The sequence below is a fragment of the Etheostoma spectabile genome, chromosome 4, assembly GCF_008692095.1.
Source record: "Etheostoma spectabile isolate EspeVRDwgs_2016 chromosome 4, UIUC_Espe_1.0, whole genome shotgun sequence".
In the NCBI taxonomy this organism is placed as follows: Eukaryota; Metazoa; Chordata; class Actinopteri; order Perciformes; family Percidae; genus Etheostoma; species Etheostoma spectabile.
Window position 1 is genome coordinate 24,835,009 of NC_045736.1, and position 19,042 is coordinate 24,854,050.

Consider the following 19,042-nt stretch of genomic DNA (forward strand, 5'->3'; position numbering starts at 1 on the left):
GAGAAACTAATTCGTGGAAATGTAGACATGACACTGACTGTCTAAAGAGAAACACACAGCAAGAGAAACGAAACCTAAGTTAAGTTTTGATTTCTCACTGCAGTCAGATTCTGCCGGCACACCGAGGTTGTGTGATAGTAGCAGGAGTTGAATTGTCATTTAGCATTTCTTAATTTGCTTTTTACAGGAGATTATCATGAACACACTGAACCAACAGTATGAGGAGAAGGTGCGTCCCTGCATTGACCTCATCGACTCTCTTCGGTCTCTGGGTGTGGAGAAGGACTTGGCGCTGCCAGCCATCGCCGTGATTGGAGACCAAAGCTCGGGGAAGAGCTCCGTGTTGGAGGCGCTGTCAGGGGTGGCTCTGCCAAGAGGCAGTGGTAAGTCAGTAAAAAAAAATACTCTTTGGTTTTATTCTAATAGCTAAAACATACGGCATTCCTTAACACAAATCTCAAAACCAGCGGTCACAAAATGATAAAAACTGAAATATTATCGCATATTGATTGGATGCTGAAGTGTGGAATCGTGAAAGGGTGCTCTGAGCACAGTGGCAAACTCGAAATAGGTCGTACTTGAGTTTTTGGGTCATGATAAAATACCAAAAATGACCTTTCTAGCATTGTTATGAAATCTTTTAAAAACTCTGGATCCGTGTTAATTCAGTCTTTTGTGTCTGTCTGTCCAGCAAAATAAAAATATAAATAAAAAAACGACTAGGCCTACAACAAACAGCATGAAAAACCTAACCCATTACCAGTAGTTACAGTAGGCGTAATAGATATTTATTCAAAAGGCTTAATCATTCGTTTAATTTTAATAATATAATAGGCTATACAAATTTGAATAATTCTAATTATTATTATTAATTGTTCTTTTTGACACACCTGAGTCAAAACTTTATCTGTGCTAAGATATTTTTTAACGATTTGATAAAAACTTTGTAATGTGGTGCTATCTGTGACATCTTTCATTATTTCTCCATGTAGCCTACACTGGAATCAACTTGAACTCTTCCTCTCTTTTTCAACTCTTTTGTAACTCAGGCATTGTGACAAGATGTCCTCTCGAACTGAAGATGAAGAGAAAGAAAGAAGGAGAGGAGTGGTACGGAAAGATAAGCTACCAGGACTGTGAGGAAGAAATAGAAGACCCTGCAGATGTGGAGATGATGATTCGAGAAGGTACAGTATACAACATTCTCAAATGTCAAGATCAAAAGCCAACTATTGGAAGAGGTTGAAGGGAGTTGTATTTGCTTTTCAGTGATCAGCACTACCATCATCTGTAATCATTTTACATCATGTCTTCTCTCTCCAGCTCAGAATGAAATGGCCGGGGAAGGGGTGGGGATTAGTGATGACCTCATCAGTCTGGAGATCGCCTCTCCTGATGTTCCAGACCTGACGCTCATTGACCTGCCCGGCATCACCAGGGTAGCTGTAAAGGGACAACCAGAGAACATTGGAGACCAGGTGTGCTAGAGAAAAAATATCTTGAGTATTGGACACATTGCGAGGAAATCTGGTTACAAAGCAGTCATTGTCCTCAAAGGATGAATCGTAATGACTTTGTTGACCCTTTCAGTGCTCTAGTGTCATAAACCGGTTACATGTCCACTTGTTCAACATGTCAGTTCATGCCCTCAGGTATAGAAAACTTACTTCCCTCAAAATTTGTAGTGGATATTAATGCAACTTAAAGGTGCAGTAGGTAAGACTTTTAAAACTAACTTGCTGTCATATTGCTGAATGGGACCCTATGTTCGAGTAGAACTACATGGGGCAGGTAATTTAAAAAAAACAAAAAAAAACTGTCTCTTCTGGCACCACTTACAGGCTGTAGTGTGATTTGCAAAAATCCACAGCTCCCTGTTCAGATGCACCAATCAGGGTGTGTCTAACTGCATGCTAATGTACATGCATTCATTCTTCCTTGTGGGGGAAGGGCTTTAGGACACCGTCTTAAGCTTTAGCAGAAAGGGGGGAGGGACTGAGAAGTTGTCGATGTTTAAATTTTCCTGTCCTGGATCTTTGCAACAAATCCCAGTCATAAGGATTTAGGCTCTGACCTTTCCTTGAGTAATGCAGTTAGGCTAAAACAGGGGTTTTCAGAATCTGACACTGTAAAAGTTCCATCACTATCAGTAGTTTCTGTTTGCACTGTTCCCATGCATATACAGAAAACTACAACTGGATTACTTTGATACTGAAGAAAACTTAAAAAATGGGATGATTCTCATTCAAATAAAAAGTCATCATCCTCATCAGTTGATGACCCATACTAAAAACATGGAAATGAAGCAAGAAAAATGCAAGGTTATACTTGTATTTCATTCTAGCATAACCCTGTTTGACTGCTTAGCTTGCATACTTGTTTTTATTTTCCAACAGTGTGTTTTATACAGATGACTGATAACTGATAACGTAACATCCCAGATCTGCTTTGCTTTCACTCTGTGGAAAAATACTACACAGTGGATGTGCTGGTCATGAACAGCCTCTCAACCTCTCAGATAAACAAATTAGTCGGATGTGGCTTAAATGGCACATTTGTTTCCCCAGAGCATTGAGTTTTGTGTGATTGATTGTAGGTTACATGACTGGACCATCCATCCAACAATTTTGCGTGTCATGCTTATTTAAACCTCACTAGAAGTAGTGATTTAAAGTCTTGGTATAATGTATTTGTTCATTATTTGATTGAACAGTCCCACACCAAATGGTACTTTGATGGTTGTACAGATTCAAATTTTACAATTATACATAAATATACTTATGTTAATGAATACTTTCAGATAAAGAGACTGATCCAGAAGTTCATCCAAAGACAAGAAACCATCAGCTTGGTGGTTGTTCCATGCAACGTGGACATAGCAACCACAGAGGCTTTGAAGATGGCCCAGGAGGTGGATCCTGATGGGGAGAGGACTCTGGGTAAATAGAGCTGATTTTTAAGAAAAGTCAAAAGGCTCTTTAGTAACACAACTTGAATGTAGTATTTCTAAGTGGACTCTCTCTTTCCAGGTATCTTGACCAAGCCTGACCTGGTGGACAAAGGCACAGAAAAGACAGTGGTTGATATTGTCCATAATGAGGTCATCCACCTGAAGAAGGGCTACATGATCGTCCGGTGCAGGGGTCAGAAGGATATCACAGACAAGGTGTCTCTGACTGAAGCAATAGAAAGAGAGGAAGCCTTCTTTAAAAATCATCTACAATTACAGTATGTTTTTATGTTGATTAACCCTCATGTTGTCCTCGGGTCAAATTGACCCGTTTTCCTATATCAATGTTCTTTTTAATTACCCATGACTGATTCCAACGCTCTTTGGCAAGAACAAATCACTACTTTCAATAATTTTGGGGTGTCTTATTCAATTTTATAAAATAATTCCTTATTTCTGCTTTTAACTCAAACATTAGGTATAATTCCCCATAAATGAGGTTTATTGACCATAAATTCCCAAAATAACTGTAAAACCAAAGTTAATAAGTTAGTGTTACGCAGTATTGAAAACGTTAAAAAAAAGTGACAAACATCGATAAAAAGCGTCAAAAGTGATGGACAAAAACGTAAGAAAACGTTGATAAAAAGTGTCAACAAAAGTGTTGATTTTCTACATAAGGGTTATACAAACAATAATTTGCCGTTTTTGCAGAGATGCAGCATATACTCCGTAACGTGTATTTGTGCTGTAGGATCCTCTACGATGAAGGCCTTGCCACTGTTCCTAAACTCGCAGAAAACCTCACCCTTGAGCTGGTGCATCATATCCAGGTAGATACTTCTTTGTGCTTCCCGCTATTGGTCCACTACAGATGACTTTGCCCACTTCAGTTGTTAAAGGTTTGACCCATGTGTGATTTGTAGAGATCACTGCCTCAACTGGAAGAGCAGATAGAAAAGAAACTCAGGCAGACTCAGGCAGAGCTCGAAAAATATGGCAACGGACCCCCACCTGACGCAACTGAGAGACTCAGTTTCCTCATTGATGTGAGTTTAAGAGCTGACACAGAACACGGCACCTCCTCGATTTGAGCTTCTTAAAAGAAACTAATTTGCCCTCTTCTTTTATCTGAACCTGTTATATTTTAGAAAGTGACAGCATTTACATATGATGCTATCAGCCTCGCCGCAGGGGAGGAACTCAAATTTGGAAGCAGGACTAATATCTTTGCCATACTCAGAAAAGAGTTTGCGGTATGGAAAGATGTCATTGAGCGCTCTGGAATAACATGTAGGTGCATTAACAACTTGGTCATTACATCACTTGAAAACAGTTTGTCTTTCATGCCACTAAACTGTAACGTAAACTATTGAGTGAGATTGTACAATATTGTCAATAAGTTTTGCTTTAGACTGCTGTATTGACTATTGTACTAACCTTCTTTATGTCAAATTTCCACCCCCCTAAAAATTCATCCCTATTGCAGTCAACTGGAATATTGAGAGAGAGGTGGCTCAGTATGAACGAAAGTACCGTGGAAGAGAACTGCCTGGGTTCATCAACTACAAGACCTTTGAGGGCATGGTGAAGGAGCAGATTAAACAGCTGGAAGGGCCTGCTGTCCTGAAACTCAAGGAAGTGACAGGCATGTCTAATCATGATGCTACAATGATTGCAGGCCATCTGAATATGCAAGACATTTGAGTTATTATCAGATCTGGTATTGTCTAATTTGTATTTTCTCTTTTAGAAATTGTGAAGAAGGAGTTGTTTGAGTTGGCACAGAGCAGCCTAGTTGGACTTCCTAACCTCATCAAAACAGCTCAGGTATCATTTTCACTGCCCATTGCTACTGTATACATACAGTAGGCTGTACAGTATGACAGTAAGATTTAAATTTCTTTATTGTCATACCACAGTACACTGTAGTACGAAATTACGTGCAAAGTTCTCAGCTAAAAATAATACAGCACAGAAACAATTAAAAACACTGTGGAAAAGTCAAGTTATTATTTATAAGAATTAAAATAAATAAATGCTAAATGGTTTGCAGAGCATATAGAGTGATACATATAAATATATAGTGTCTAAAAAAAGTCAAATATAAAAGAAAAATGTATGTATATATATATATATATATATATCTTGATACTAGATACATACAGTTTTGAAAGACGGTATAAAGTATAAATATCTGGGGTGGCCTATAGCTCACTGAGTAAATGCGCTTGCCCCAGGTTCGAATCCAGCCTGTGGCCCTTTGCTGCGTGTCATCCCCCATCTTTCTCTCTCTCCCCGTTTCACATGTCTATCCACTGTCTCTATCTAATAAAGGGAAAAAACCTGAAAAAATAATCAAAAAAAAAAAAGTATAAATATCTGTATTTAAAGTGAAATAGTGCGGTGGAGAATAAGGTGCATTCCAAACATATTATTTTGTACACGAATAGTCAGATTGATTGGACTGTTTAGTGGGTTTCATTGTTCAACAGGCTGACAGCAGTGGGGAAGAAGCTGTTGTTGAACCTTGCGGCCCTTGCTCTCAGACTGCGGTACCTCCTGCCAGAGGGGAGGTGGGCAAACAGTCTGTGACCAGGGTGAGTGGGGTCCTTGATGATGAATATTTACTGACAGTTTGTGTCCTTTAGATGAAGATTGAAGCCATCAGAAAGGAGAGGGAAACTGCAGCAGAGTCCATGCTGAGGACTCAGTTTAAGATGGAATTGATTGTTTACACTCAGGACAGCACATACAGCAAGAAGTTAGGGAAACGGAAGAGGGAAGAACAGACGAGCACCAGCAGCACTGACAGTGGGGCCACTCTGAAGGAGATGATTAAACACCTGAAATCCTATTACCAAGTAAGTGAAATGTACATGTTGTGCATTTTATTTTTGTGTCTCTCAGAATTAAATACAGCACACTTTTTAGATGCCGTATAAAGGAAGGAAAGAAAACATCTATTTTAATCTTCCATTGCATAGACAGTCTTCTGTATTCTTTGAAGGTGGCATTCAACTATATTTTTATTTTCAGACTAAGTCGGGAACATGGATGAAATATTATTTAATTGGCAGCTAATATTAACAGATATTTAGTATGCTAACAAACAAATGTATATTTACTAACTTAGGCCAATATTTTAGCCATCATTCTATTTTCATTAAATTTATTTAACTTCCATTTTTGTCACTAACATACATTTGACACAAAAGGCTCTGTTGCAGGTAAATGTACTTATAATAACGATAGTATGCTTTTTATTTACTCATGTTGGCACAAGTTTGTGATAACTGTATGCTTTTTTTATCTGATTAATTTATTTTTAAAGTGCCCCCAACATTTTGTAAATACTTTGACTTTGAAAAGTTGCCCTCCAAATATTTTTGAAATGTCCTACACCGACTGTACTGTATGTAATAGGAGTATAAATGGCAGAAGAAAACAACTGAATAACAATTCCAGTATAAACTGTGTCCACCTACTGTCTAATCCAAACACAGATATGTTTGTGACATAAACAGATGCAGATAGTAGCTTTGTGTTACAGCCCTTTCTCCTCTCAAAACCACAGATTGCTGGCCAGCGTCTGGCTGACCAGATCCCCCTTGTGATCCGCTACCAGATGTTGCAGGAGTCTGCCATCCAGCTGCAGAGGGAGATGCTGCAATTGCTTCAGGACAAGGAGAAAACCGAGATCCTGCTTCAAGAGGACTCTGGCATACAAACCAAGAGAATCCACCTTCAGAATCGCATCAAGCGCCTGTCAAAGGCGCGCATGCTGTTGACTGACTTCAGTATGAACATATACAACTTCAACACAACTCATTGCACTCCTTGAAACAAGATTACTAATAAAAGTTGCTGAATAATCACATTCTTAAAAAAAAAAACATTCCTTTGCAGATTTTACACCATATTCTCACTTTTCCATTTAATGTTTTTGTTTCCTGAATGGCATGCCACATACATACATAAGGTCCAAAACGGAAAGGAACCAAAAAAAAAAAGGGTATTTTTGTTATTATGTTTTTTTTGTAGGGTTTTCTTGAGTAGTAAAGTTTCATTTTTGGCTTTTTTGAACTGAAATCTTGCATTAAATCACAAAAGCTGCATCTCAATCTGTCTGTCACAGACATGTTTGCACCAAGTACACCATTTACATATTCACCTTCACAGACCATGTTGTCCATTGAAGACCATTGACGTGTCCCAGTGAGCCATCATGCCAAGAGGGTTCAACAAGTGGGGGGTAGATGTACTGTACATCACCAAAATACAACAGCCATCCCCACCCTCCCTTAACCCATGGCAACCCCATTACAACTCTCCAAGAAGTAAAAAGATATAATACAAAAATGCAAATGTAGTACAGTCAGAATAAAAATGAGTCAAATACATTAATGCTGCACTCTTTATTTAACCAAGGTGTGAACTTCATCCAATGCACGTAGATATTTTTTGACTAGCTCCATGTACCTGGGTCGCAGATATCTGCATCATAACTATGTCTGGAAAAAGAGTTGCCACATTGAGGAGTCGCTGAAATCTACAGTATTTCTCTCTTTTGACTACACACTCATGAGCTGTGTATCCCTGAGTCACAACAACAGTGTCTACATGTTGTAGAGCAAACACTAATTGTCACACCAATACTAGTGAACAAATTCAGTACTGCTAATCATATTGTCCACTGTCTATCACAATGACAATTATGTCAGTAAAAAATAAGTCTGTCTCTGCTACAGCCGTCTGTTGCCAGTCCTTGGAAGTCTTTAATAGCCCTCTCGACTTTGAACTCTGGAAAGCATGCCAAATGTTAACACATATATAAATTCTCTGCTAAAGTTCCCTCAGAAGCTCCAACAGCCTTTCAATATAATTGACGAGTAAGGCAATTTGGTCAGTAGGGGGAGCTGCAGTCTGTGCAGTTTTATTGGTGGACAGTTTATGGTAGAAGGGATACAGCTACGGCCAAACGCTATGCAGAAATCTAGACTAATATAATAAAATATTTGTTATACTTTCACCCAGGAAAATACGTGTGTCGTTCCTCTAGAGTATTAATTAAAACCATGATCTGTTTACTAAGCTTAACTACGTGTCGGTGCCTAAACTAACTGGCATCACTGTAGATGTATCCCATCTAGCCTCAGACCACTGTTAAAGCACCATACCGGCAATGTAGTGAGATCATTTTATAAATGAAAGCTTAATAGCATTATATATATATATATATATATATATATATATATATATTATATATATATATATATATATATATATATATATACACACAACACACACACACACACACACACAAAGACAAATTCATCAGTAAAATGCAAGAATAAAGCAGTTAAAACAGTTAAGTATACAGACAGAAAGTTTAATAACACGGTATTCACAGTATAGACGTGACTCATAGCATGCAACATATCATTATGAGTGAAAAAATGAAAAAAGTCAAAAGGCACAAGACTATAAATGTTTTCATTTCTGAGCAAAGGAACTACTTCTCCCATAAATCACTGCGCACCACTGAATAATAGTCAAAGACACAACCGCAAAAGATCCTGTTGAACAACTTCTAATCGGACGACAGCCTTGCGTTGCCTATTTCCTCCAAACATAGTGAATGTACAGTTAATAGCAGTTCTTTCAGTAATAATCATGTAAATAGTGCTTTGTACAGGTATTATATATTTAATTAGATCTTTATCATTGTGTGTGTGAAAGCCCAAAACTCATCACAACTTTGTATATCTTGATTCTTATCCCTCATGCTGGCCCTTACAAAACCCACAAAACCCCCTCGGACACACTACATGCAATAACGTGACCCGATTTAAAGTTGTTTTCACCCCTTTGGACACTCTTATTCTCATCCTTTAAAAAACCATCGTGGCAGCTAAGGAGATCATGATTGGACTGATAAGTCTCCGCACAGAAACACAATACAGGTTTTATTCTTTTATTATCGTACAGTAGGCTACAAGATTGTACAGTAGACAGTAGGCCTAACGTTACAACACAGTAGGCTACAGCAGCAAAGATTCACACGACATTCCAATCAGAGGTAGCCTATCATTGTGGGATTGTTCAGGATTGTGGGTATAATTAAGTACTTATCCAAGACATCACAAATAAGAGAATCCCCATTGGGGATCAATAAGGATTGGTATTAGGCCTACAGTTCACCTGCCTACATTAGTGATGAACTTGTTAAAGTCAAGGAGAAGAATAAAAAAAAAAAGCCAAGGAAACGAAAGTTAAGTTAACTTTCATTTCCTTTTATCGCTGCATCCTTGAACGTAACTGCACTGGCATCCGCGTCACATCATTTTGGCATTCGAGAGATCTGGCATTGTAGCTCGGAGTCGGCACAGTTTCAGTAATAGGGCATTTTTGCGATTGTTTTCCTATTTTAAAGAAACAAGAAGTCATCATCATGAACTCTCTGAACCAACAGTATGAGGAGAAGGTGCGTCCCTGCATTGATCTCATCGACTCTCTTCGGTCTCTGGGTGTGGAGAAGGACTTGGCGCTGCCAGCCATCGCCGTGATTGGAGACCAAAGCTCGGGGAAGAGCTCCGTGTTGGAGGCGCTGTCAGGGGTGGCTCTGCCAAGAGGCAGTGGTAAGTTACAGTCACTGAGACAAAAAAATCTTTTCATATCTATCTCTCCATAACAGGCCTAATGATAATGATGGATGGACAACATTAAAATAAAAAAAGTGTTGTGTTGCCTAACGTTACACAAGTTATGGGTAGGCTTACTTAAAGGAGATTGCAACACTATGTTGTCTCTAAATTTGGAGTGCTGTGAAATGAAACCAATTTGGTGCTCCCTACACCGTGTTATCCTCCTGCTAGAGTTAGCACCCAACTTAACATGACCATTTTTTAAATGTATTTTTAGCCTCTACACAGTTCAAAATGCTGCCTGGAAAAGCACATATGCAGAGAACAGCAGAGAACGTCCATTTTAAACCTGAAGCTGCACAGACCACGGAAGCTGAGCTGCTCATCTCTATTTTTACTGAGAGAGTGGAGCCTAAAGCGACGCACAGAACTGCTTCCGAGCTCTGTGTGTTTGAGTCTGAACCATAGACTGTAGACGTCAGGTCACGGGAACTACAAACTAAATCATTAGTAGGCTATTGCTCTCCTACCTAAACTCCTAAAGGTTGTGATTCCTCCACTACACCTTACACAACTTTTCTCACTCAGAGACGGTTGCTAGGTGATAGCAACACATCTGGCATGATGTTCGGACCCCTCATGTAGCTGCCCGTTCTATTCGCCTCAGAAAAATAAACTGGACAAAGTTAGGCTACTGTTCTGCCTTTGTCCCCTCATCATAATTCACTCTTCATTAATTCAGGCATTGTGACAAGATGTCCTCTCGAACTAAAGATGAAGCGAAGGCGAGAAGGAGAGGAGTGGTACGGAAAGATAAGCTACCAGGAAGAGGAGGTAGAAATAGAAGACCCCGCAGATGTGGAGAAAATGATTCGAAAAGGTACAGTATTACATTTCACCATCAAAAGCCAAGTATTGATGAAGCTACTGAATTTTTTTAGTGATCAGCACTTTCATCCTTTGTAATCATTTTACATCATGTCTTCTCTCTCCAGCTCAGGATGAAATGGCTGGGGTTGGGGTGGGGATCAGTGATGACCTCATCAGTCTGGAGATCGCCTCTCCTGATGTTCCAGACCTGACGCTGATCGACCTGCCCGGCATCGCCAGGGTGGCTGTAAAGGGACAACCAGAGAACATTGGAGACCAGGTATACCAGTTCAGTCTCCCAAAGCCACTGTCACCAGTTTTGATCAGAAATGTCGTGGGTAGGGTAGTTCCAAGATATAAAAATGAAAAAAAAAACAATGAGGTTTAGGGATTATAGCAAGGTTGTAGACTTTGGTCCTGTGATTTTTTTATTCATCACACACTTGCACTATAGTGATTTGGTACTTGTACAGCTTATAATCTGATGTATGATATGAAAACATTCTTTCAGATAAAGAGACTGATTCAAAAGTTCATCAAAAAACAAGAAACCATCAGCTTGGTGGTTGTTCCATGCAACGTGGACATAGCAACCACAGAGGCTTTGAAGATGGCCCAGGAGGTGGATCCTGATGGGGAGAGGACTCTAGGTAAATAGGGTTGATTTTAGAAAAGGACCACTTGGACAAATGACTTACCTATTTGATAGTTCACTGTCTGTTTGTCCTTCTCTCTTTCCAGGTATCTTGACCAAGCCTGACCTGGTGGACAAAGGCACAGAAGAGACAGTGGTTGATATTGTCCATAATGAGGTCATCCACCTGAAGAAGGGCTACATGATTGTCCGGTGCAGGGGTCAGAAGGATATCACAGACAAGGTGTCTCTGACTGAAGCAATAGAAAGAGAGAAAGCCTTCTTCACCGATCATGTGCAATTCCAGTAAGTTTATTCTTTTTCAGGTAATTGTAAAAAGGTTTTTCACAATAAATGATTAGGCTAATGCTGTGATTTTCTATGTGATTGGAGATGTACTCAGTAGCTTTTAATTCTTTCTCTAGAACTCTCTACAACGACGGCCACGCCACTGTTCCTAAACTGGCTGAGAAACTCACACTTGAGCTGGTGCATCACATTGAGGTGAATTCTCACTCCCTCAAATTAAGCATACAATTCCTTGCTTACTTTAAGTGTTAAACATTTCTACCCATGTGTAATTCGCAGAGATCTCTGCCTCGACTGGAAGAGCAGATAGAGGACAAACTAACACAGACCCAAGCAGAGCTGGAGAGATACGGCACTGGACCCCCCACGGATGCAGCTGAGAGACTCTACTTCCTCATTGATGTGAGCTTCCTCATGCTACATTACATTTACCTGGCTATAAATTCAGTTTTAATTTCAATTCAGTTTTATTTATAGTATCAAATCATAACAAAAGTTATCTCGAGACACTTTACGCATAGAGTAGGTCTAGACCACATTCTATAATTTACAAAGCCCCAACAATTCTAGTAATTCCCCCAAGAGCAAGCAATTGGCGGCAGTGGCGAGGAAAAGCTCCCTTTTAGAAAGAAGCCTCAGACAGACCCAGGTTCTTGGTGGGCGGTGTCTGACGGTGCCGGTTTGGGGTGTAATGCACAGTGGCAATAACACAGTAAAGAAAATGGAACAGTGACTACAAATTTAGTTTTGTAGGGTTGTATAGCAGGCACTGCGGGCTGTTAAAGGTGTACGTGGCATAGCGCAGATGGACAAAGGGGGATGGCAGGGTTCGCGCGCGCAGGACGGGGGGGTGCAGCAGAACCAGGGCGACGCTGAACCCCAAGATTTTTTTGCCATCCAAACCAAAGGATTAAAGAAAAAATTCACAAGGTTACAAGTTACTAGACAAAAAAACTCTGTAAACAATCCTTTTTGCTGTCACGTGTGTGCTACAGAAAGTGACAGCATTCACCCAGGATGCCATCAGTCTGACTACAGGAGAGGAACTCAAGTGTGGAGACCGGTTCAACATCTTTTCTGTACTCAGAAGAGAGTTTGGAAAGTGGAATGCTCACCTGGACCTCTCCGGAGAAAAATGTGAGTGTATCATTTTGATCTGGAAGATCAAGTCTACAGATGTCTATCAGCAGGAATCTGAAATATTCGTCTGTGTGTTGCAGTTAGCAATAGGATTGAGAGAGAGGTGGAGGAATATGAAGAGAAGTACCGTGGGAGAGAACTGCCGGGCTTCATCAACTACAAGACCTTTGAGATTATGGTGAAGGACCAGATCAAAGAGCTGGAAGAACCCGCTGTCAAGAAACTCAAGGATATAGGAGGTCAATGTTTTACTTTATTACTCCAATTTTCTTTTCTTACCACACAGCTACTATTGAGGTGCACGGTGGAGATCAAGCTGCTACATCTTCTTGTATTTCCATTTCTTCCAGATGCTGTTCGAAAGGTGTTCATACAGCTGGCCATGAGTAGCTTCATTGGATTTCCTAACCTCATTAAAACAGCCAAGGTAGCCATATTTAAAGAGTCTATTAAAATCTGCATTATATTCTTCGCAGGGCTCACATTGACTTCTTGCTCTTATTTTCTAGGCAAAGATCGAAGCCATCAAGCAACAAAAAGAGTCCACCGCTGAAGCCATGCTGAGAACCCAGTTCAAGATGGAGCTGATTGTTTACTCTCAGGACAGGACCTACAGCAGCAGTTTGGATGACAGGAAAAAAGAGGCGGATGAGGATGAAGACAAACATGATTCCATGTTAAAATATCCTAATGAAAGGAGTATTGTGTACAGCATGGATAATCATGCAACGCTCCAGGAGCTGATGTTGCACCTTAAATCATACTACAAAGTAAGTTTCAATGGAGAGGGATAAATTCAAAAAATAAAAACAATTACAGCAAGGATTACACCCTCATTCTTCCCTCGTCTGTCAAACTTTACTTTCTTTTTCCTCCTTCAGATTGCCGGCCAGCGTCTGGCTGACCAGATCCCACTGGTGATCCGCTACCAGATGTTGCAGGAGTCGGCCGTCCAGCTGCAGAGGGAGATGCTGCAGATGCTTCAGGATAGAGAGAATTTGGAGTTCTTGCTAAAGGAGGATTGTGACATCGGCGGCCAGAGGGCAGCTTTACAGAGTCGCCTTAAGCGCCTCATGAAGGCTCGCAAATACCTGGTGGAGTTCTAGATGAGGCAGCATGAGTTCACTGTACTTTGTTCATTTAGCAAATATAGTACAATAGTGGTTGCAGGATTACTATATTATATTTTGTTTACCGTGTCCATTGTTAAATGCACACATAGGTTTTAGATGTAATAGCTAAGTCAAAACAGGTCAGTGTTTGGGGGGTGGTTTTAATTGTACTGTAATATGTAGTCCGGTTAAAGAATTATGCCTGTTATTTCACAAGGCAAAAGCAGATCACAGTAGCACACTATATAGGTCACACCCTAGTTCAATTCCTTACTGGGAACTTATATAATAGAAATAAAGAATAGATTAGAAAGATTTTATAGTCATTGTAGTAAATACAACGCAATTAGGAGCAATACTCCTGATCGGTGCAATACAAAACAACTGTCAAGAAGACAACAACTTAAGCAAATAAACAGCCAACAACACAGTTCTAAACATAAATGTTTTATTATATATTATTATAACTTATCCCCAGAAAAGATTGACATTGTGCCAATATGTTGGTGCTTTGTCATTGTTTCCTGCTGATCGCCCTTTAAACAAACCAGTAGTTAGTGTTTCTTAATGTATAATTACAGACTTAAACACAAATGAATCTTTTTTTTAAATACATTTGTTCCAATGCATTTGTTTAAATAAAGCAACTGATTGACTTGAATTGAGTGTCTGTGGTTATTCCAACTTGCTTTTACAGGCAAGACTACTCAATCTGACAATCTTCTTTTTCCACTTAAATTACATATTCTCAACATGAACAATTACTGACTTTAAAAGGAAATGACTAATCTACAACTACTACTCAACATTGATCAAAAGGACAATTCGGATCGGTCTACTTCCAGAACAGTATAACAGCAGACGATGTGCAGCAGCTTCATATTACACTACAAATACATTAATAACCAATTCTTTCCTAAAAATCTATTTAACCACTCTGATTTTAGCTGCATTGGACTTCTATCCATTTGATTCTTGATGGATGTGGTAAACTGTACATCGAGCTTGCTTATGACCACTCAAATAGTATCAGTATAAACATAAGTACTTGTGATTTTACAGATAACATTAAGCATAATAAGATATTCCAACCAAGCACATAAACATAGCCACTCTTCCATGATTGAATTTTTTTCTTGATAACCATTAAGGAATGATTTTCTCTTCAACTTTTATTTGATTTAATATCTGTCTCTCTCTTGCATACAGTCCTTTTCCATCATGACACCCTCGCAAACAGAATCATAAATTATGAGAAAAGACGTGAGACTGAAAATTCACCATTTAAAAACAATTGAACAAGACATGTGCACTAGTCAAATTTATTCAAAAATACATACAAAAAAGTATTTTAAGCAAAAACAAAATCATTTAAAAAGCAGTTCACTTCTATTCATTTCAGTCAGGATGTCTTCAAATTCATTCCCCATTCCCTGCAGGGCTCTCTTGATTGATGTCATCATTGTCTGATTTCTCATCATCTAGTGAAGATAAAATCCATTAGCAAGGCATAGGTACTTTTACAGAACTTCACAGATAAATGGCTTGTTTTTTAAACAACGTCCAGATCAACAGCTATTGAGACTAAAGAACAGAGGGAGTGAAAGGGAAATGCAAAAGCGCCAACAATGGCAGGTAAGGCACCCAAAATGTCCTTGTTTACTCACTCTCGAGTGTCTGCTGTAGTTCCTGTATGGTGCTGAGTAGCACATGGAACTGCTTCTTTCTTAATTCCAACTGTGTGGGACAATAGAAAGAGAACAATTTTGAATACAAGATTACTAATTATTGAAGACATTGATAGAAGAGATGATAAAAATGTATTTGGCTTTACCTTTGCATCTACATTCTCCTTGGTGCGAGACAGTAACTGGAGTTCTTTGTCAAGCGCCTCCAATTGCCTGTAAGTGACCACACCAACATTAAGCATTGGATTATCCAAACCAAAACTCTAACATGTGAAGCAGAAAAACTCTATCTGGATAAAACAAATGAGAAGCTGACTCACTTTAGCGTTTCATGTCGGTCTGGGTGCTGCTGGATAACCTTAGCTAAAGCATCGTACTCTGAAAGGAAACAAAAAAAAGGAAAATGTGAGCCAAAGTTAGCCAACTAACCACACGTATGTACTGTGTATACACATTACTTTGACAACCTATATATTGGTACCCTTTATTTCTAAAATTAATGACTTCAGTGTTTAAAAAAAAAAAAAAAAGGATCTTTTTTTTACATTTGACCAATCAAAAATCTATTGCCTCCATTTAACTTTGTCATTTCTATTTTAAAATGTATTCTCTATCCTTCCGTTAATACTGCTAAAAGCTCATTGGATGTCTGAAGGCTGTTGGTAAAATAATGTATCTACTGCATGATTTGTAAAATTACACAAGGCACCCTTATGATTCATAATTTGTTCAAACTCCGTGAATTTTATGGATTACAACAGAAAAAGCCACTGAAAATGTTCTTACCTTGCCGATTCTTCCGTATTCTCTTTGCTCGCTGAATTTCTTTTTTGCATTCTGCTATCTTCTCGTGTGCAGACGTGATGCTTTGTTCTGCAATGTAGACAAGGTGGTGATAATGTTAACACCTTTATAACACAAACCGACATGGTTTTGTGTTGACCCTGGTGTGAATTTACAAATCCTACCTAGTTGGTTGGACATCACTTAAAATTCGTAGACAACAACACTGGTATATCTTTATTTATAAAGCTATACTTGGCAAACTTCCACTGTACCTCTGTAATCTCCTCTCTGTCTGCTCTGGTACCTATCAGCTACGCTCTTCAAAGTGGTTGCTGTTTAACGTGCCACGAGTTGCAACCGAATTAGGAAGAACTGCTTTCTATTATTCAGCACCTTGGGGGTGGAATAATCTACAGAAAGCACTAAAGTTAGAAACCCTTATGTCCATTAATGAATTTAAAACTATTGTAAGGAAGGTTGTGATGGAGACATGTTCTTGTTTTTCTTGAGAGTCTAATTGTGTTTTTTAACATTTTGTACTTTTTTACCTTGAAAATGTAACTTTATGTATGTGTTTATGTATGTGTTGTGATTTGGCTGCTACCTTGGCCAGGTCTCTCTTGTAAAAGAGATTTTGAATCTCAATGGGACTTCCTGGTTAAATAAAGGATTAATAATAATAATAATAATAATAATAATATAATAATACCATGGCCACGCCAAGATCTGCCCTTCAATAACCGCTCGATTGGTTGGGGTTAGGCACTGACCTCGAGTGGTTATAGATAGAATAGCCAATTGGAAAGGGGATAGAACCTGTACATGTAAGCATGGACGCCTGGCCAATAGTAGTGTGTGAATGCAATTGAAGGGCGGGTCTTGGAGTGGCCATAGAACCTGGTGGCCCAGTTCTGCTAGTTACCACATAGAAAGTATAAAATACATAAACATGAGTATTTCTGTTATATAAAGGAATATACAAGAGGCAGGTTGTCAACACTTTGGGTGTATTATTAAATAAAAGGGGTCTGGGTTATAAATAGAGCCAGTGTCAGAAAAATCCCTATACCCTACCTATGTTAGTGTAGATTTTCTCATAATTCTCCATTTCACGCAGATTCATGTCATAAACCATCAACGTCTTCCCCATGGAGAATTCACACTGAGACAATGTGCCCATCATCCTTTGATACTGTGTGAACCTGGACAGAATTACAAAACGGTTAATGACTCAAAGAAAGTTCTTCACCACACTTTTATAGAAATGATGGTGACAAAGTCCAAGGCTGGGGTCTGTTGGGCTCACGTACCCTTCCTCTGGGGTCCCAGTCGAGTTGCACCATTTGGTGACACTCTTAAGCAGCACGTTGATTCGGCGGTCATCTCCAGCTCCGTCCCCGTCAATAAGAAGACGTTTCCGAATAACTTCATCTGGAATAGGAGCGAACATGTAAATCAAACAACCTTTCAGATACTAGTAAAACATGTAAGAGCCGTTGAGCTATATGTGAGCTAACGTTAGCTAACATGGCTACTGTATATTAGCCGTTTTGAAAGCAAGCTGTTTCTACGTCTAACATTGGTTCGTTTTTGACAGTATGTCTGGGCACATATGGATACTTTAAAAGCTTCGGAACACAATTCTACTTGAGTCTTTTGCCAGAGAGATGAAATAAATGAAATGAAACGTTAACGTTACTTACCGTCTGTAACAGCTCCCATGTCTGTGACGAGCTAAATAAACTTTATTGAACAGCATGAAGTGAACAAAGCAGCTCGCCCCGCCTACAAACACAGACGGCGATGATTGGCCACCTCTTTAACTGTCTATGTTGGCCAGCACAGCATAGACAGTTAAAGAACACATAGGGGAGCACAGTGTGCATTAAAAGATGTTTTTTTAAAGCTTTAAAGAAATAAAGAAAAGAAAGAAATCCTGTAGCTTTTTATTCACAAGTAGTTTATTAAAAGGACTAACTACTGTAATTTAATTAATTTAATTTAGAAGCAGGGATAACTTCTTTTTTTTAAAAGCATAACTACAGATTGAAAAAATGACCCAGAGCTGCATAACAAAACGACATGACTAAAAGAAAAAAGATCTGGATCTGCATTGACACTAAAATACTAAAATGTAGCCTACACAGGAGGGTCAAAGAGAGGCCTTTTGTTAAACATATTCAGCAAAAGGGGCTGCATTTGTGACAATCCGAAAGCGAGTGTACTCCTTCACTTAGGAAGTATAGGACAAGATATGTAGACAGTGAACGATTTAAACACTGCAGACCTCACCATAAAATTAGCTCTCAGCTTTAAGTTACCACTGAGGCCAGAATTTACTAGTACTATTATTATTAGTTATATTTTGTTTTCTGAAGGTTTCCTGGAGGACTTTTACTACTATCCACAATTCCTGTTATTTATTTTTTTCCAGTTGTGAGCGTCCATTACAAAACAAAACATGAAGGTTCAGTTATATTAGAATTTGGTGTCCTGGGTTCAAACATTTTGGGTATAAATTCACTGAGAAAATGTATCTTTTCCACAAAAATCCCACCTGTAATCCACAGTAATTGTTATATAACACAGTTATATTATTGTGTATTTGTTATGGTGTCTTTTACATATTTACATTTTAATGTTTCTATTCCATATGTATGTTCTTAATTGTTGCAGTACTTTGATCTATTGTATATTGTCTATTCCATATTCATATGTTTATTGTTGGCTATGCACCAAACACACCAAGGCAAATTCTATTCCTGAGTGAAAACATACTTTGGCATTAGATCTTGTTGTGATTGGGATTCCGATTAAACATATGTAGTAATTTATATGACACCTCCTTGACCTTGTTTTTTATTACAGTGCTCATAACAAATGCCCAAGTTTTTTGCCATTGTTTT

At 38.9% G+C, this 19,042-nt stretch overlaps 3 protein-coding genes across 3 annotated transcripts; 2 read left to right on the top strand and 1 right to left on the bottom strand.

Annotated features, from left to right (window-relative positions):
- The first annotated feature begins 96 nt into the window (after positions 1-96).
- On the top strand, positions 97-6,947 carry LOC116688151 (interferon-induced GTP-binding protein Mx). Its single transcript, XM_032513977.1, has 12 exons — positions 97-383; positions 1,050-1,187; positions 1,324-1,478; positions 2,801-2,939; positions 3,030-3,228; positions 3,705-3,783; positions 3,877-3,999; positions 4,102-4,243; positions 4,440-4,598; positions 4,704-4,780; positions 5,602-5,814; positions 6,528-6,947. Exons 1-12 carry the CDS (start codon positions 197-199, stop codon positions 6,792-6,794), a joined length of 1,878 nt encoding a protein of 625 aa, XP_032369868.1. The 5' UTR covers positions 97-196; the 3' UTR covers positions 6,795-6,947.
- A 2,334-nt stretch (positions 6,948-9,281) lies between these two features.
- On the top strand, positions 9,282-14,323 carry LOC116688150 (interferon-induced GTP-binding protein Mx). Its single transcript, XM_032513976.1, has 12 exons — positions 9,282-9,591; positions 10,340-10,477; positions 10,593-10,747; positions 10,979-11,117; positions 11,209-11,407; positions 11,527-11,605; positions 11,690-11,812; positions 12,406-12,547; positions 12,631-12,789; positions 12,901-12,977; positions 13,060-13,320; positions 13,432-14,323. The coding sequence occupies exons 1-12, from the start codon at positions 9,405-9,407 to the stop codon at positions 13,654-13,656; spliced, it is 1,884 nt and encodes a 627-aa protein (XP_032369867.1). The 5' UTR covers positions 9,282-9,404; the 3' UTR covers positions 13,657-14,323.
- A 647-nt stretch (positions 14,324-14,970) lies between these two features.
- Positions 14,971-17,964, bottom strand: thoc7 (THO complex 7). Its single transcript, XM_032513989.1, has 8 exons — positions 17,840-17,964; positions 17,447-17,567; positions 17,211-17,338; positions 16,137-16,223; positions 15,671-15,728; positions 15,497-15,563; positions 15,330-15,399; positions 14,971-15,143 (listed from the first exon to the last, which is right to left on the bottom strand). The coding sequence occupies exons 1-8, from the start codon at positions 17,856-17,858 to the stop codon at positions 15,082-15,084; spliced, it is 612 nt and encodes a 203-aa protein (XP_032369880.1). The 5' UTR covers positions 17,859-17,964; the 3' UTR covers positions 14,971-15,081.
- Positions 17,965-19,042: the final 1,078 nt, after the last annotated feature.

Bases quoted from the DNA above. Each gene is read 5' to 3' on its own strand.
- LOC116688151 (XM_032513977.1), top strand. From the start codon at position 197: ATGAACACACTGAACCAACAGTATGAGGAGAAGGTGCGTCCCTGCATT. The intron at 4,000-4,101 runs GTGAGTTTAAGA...GTTATATTTTAG, and splicing joins GACTCAGTTTCCTCATTGAT to AAAGTGACAGCATTTACATA. The intron at 4,599-4,703 runs GCATGTCTAATC...TTTCTCTTTTAG, and splicing joins GAAACTCAAGGAAGTGACAG to AAATTGTGAAGAAGGAGTTG.
- LOC116688150 (XM_032513976.1), top strand. From the start codon at position 9,405: ATGAACTCTCTGAACCAACAGTATGAGGAGAAGGTGCGTCCCTGCATT. The intron at 9,592-10,339 runs GTAAGTTACAGT...TCATTAATTCAG, and splicing joins GGCTCTGCCAAGAGGCAGTG to GCATTGTGACAAGATGTCCT. The intron at 10,748-10,978 runs GTATACCAGTTC...ACATTCTTTCAG, and splicing joins CAGAGAACATTGGAGACCAG to ATAAAGAGACTGATTCAAAA.
- thoc7 (XM_032513989.1), bottom strand. The intron at 15,564-15,670 runs GTGAGTCAGCTT...GGTCACTTACAG, and splicing joins GACCGACATGAAACGCTAAA to GCAATTGGAGGCGCTTGACA. The intron at 15,400-15,496 runs GTAAAGCCAAAT...TGTCCCACACAG, and splicing joins AGGAGAATGTAGATGCAAAG to TTGGAATTAAGAAAGAAGCA.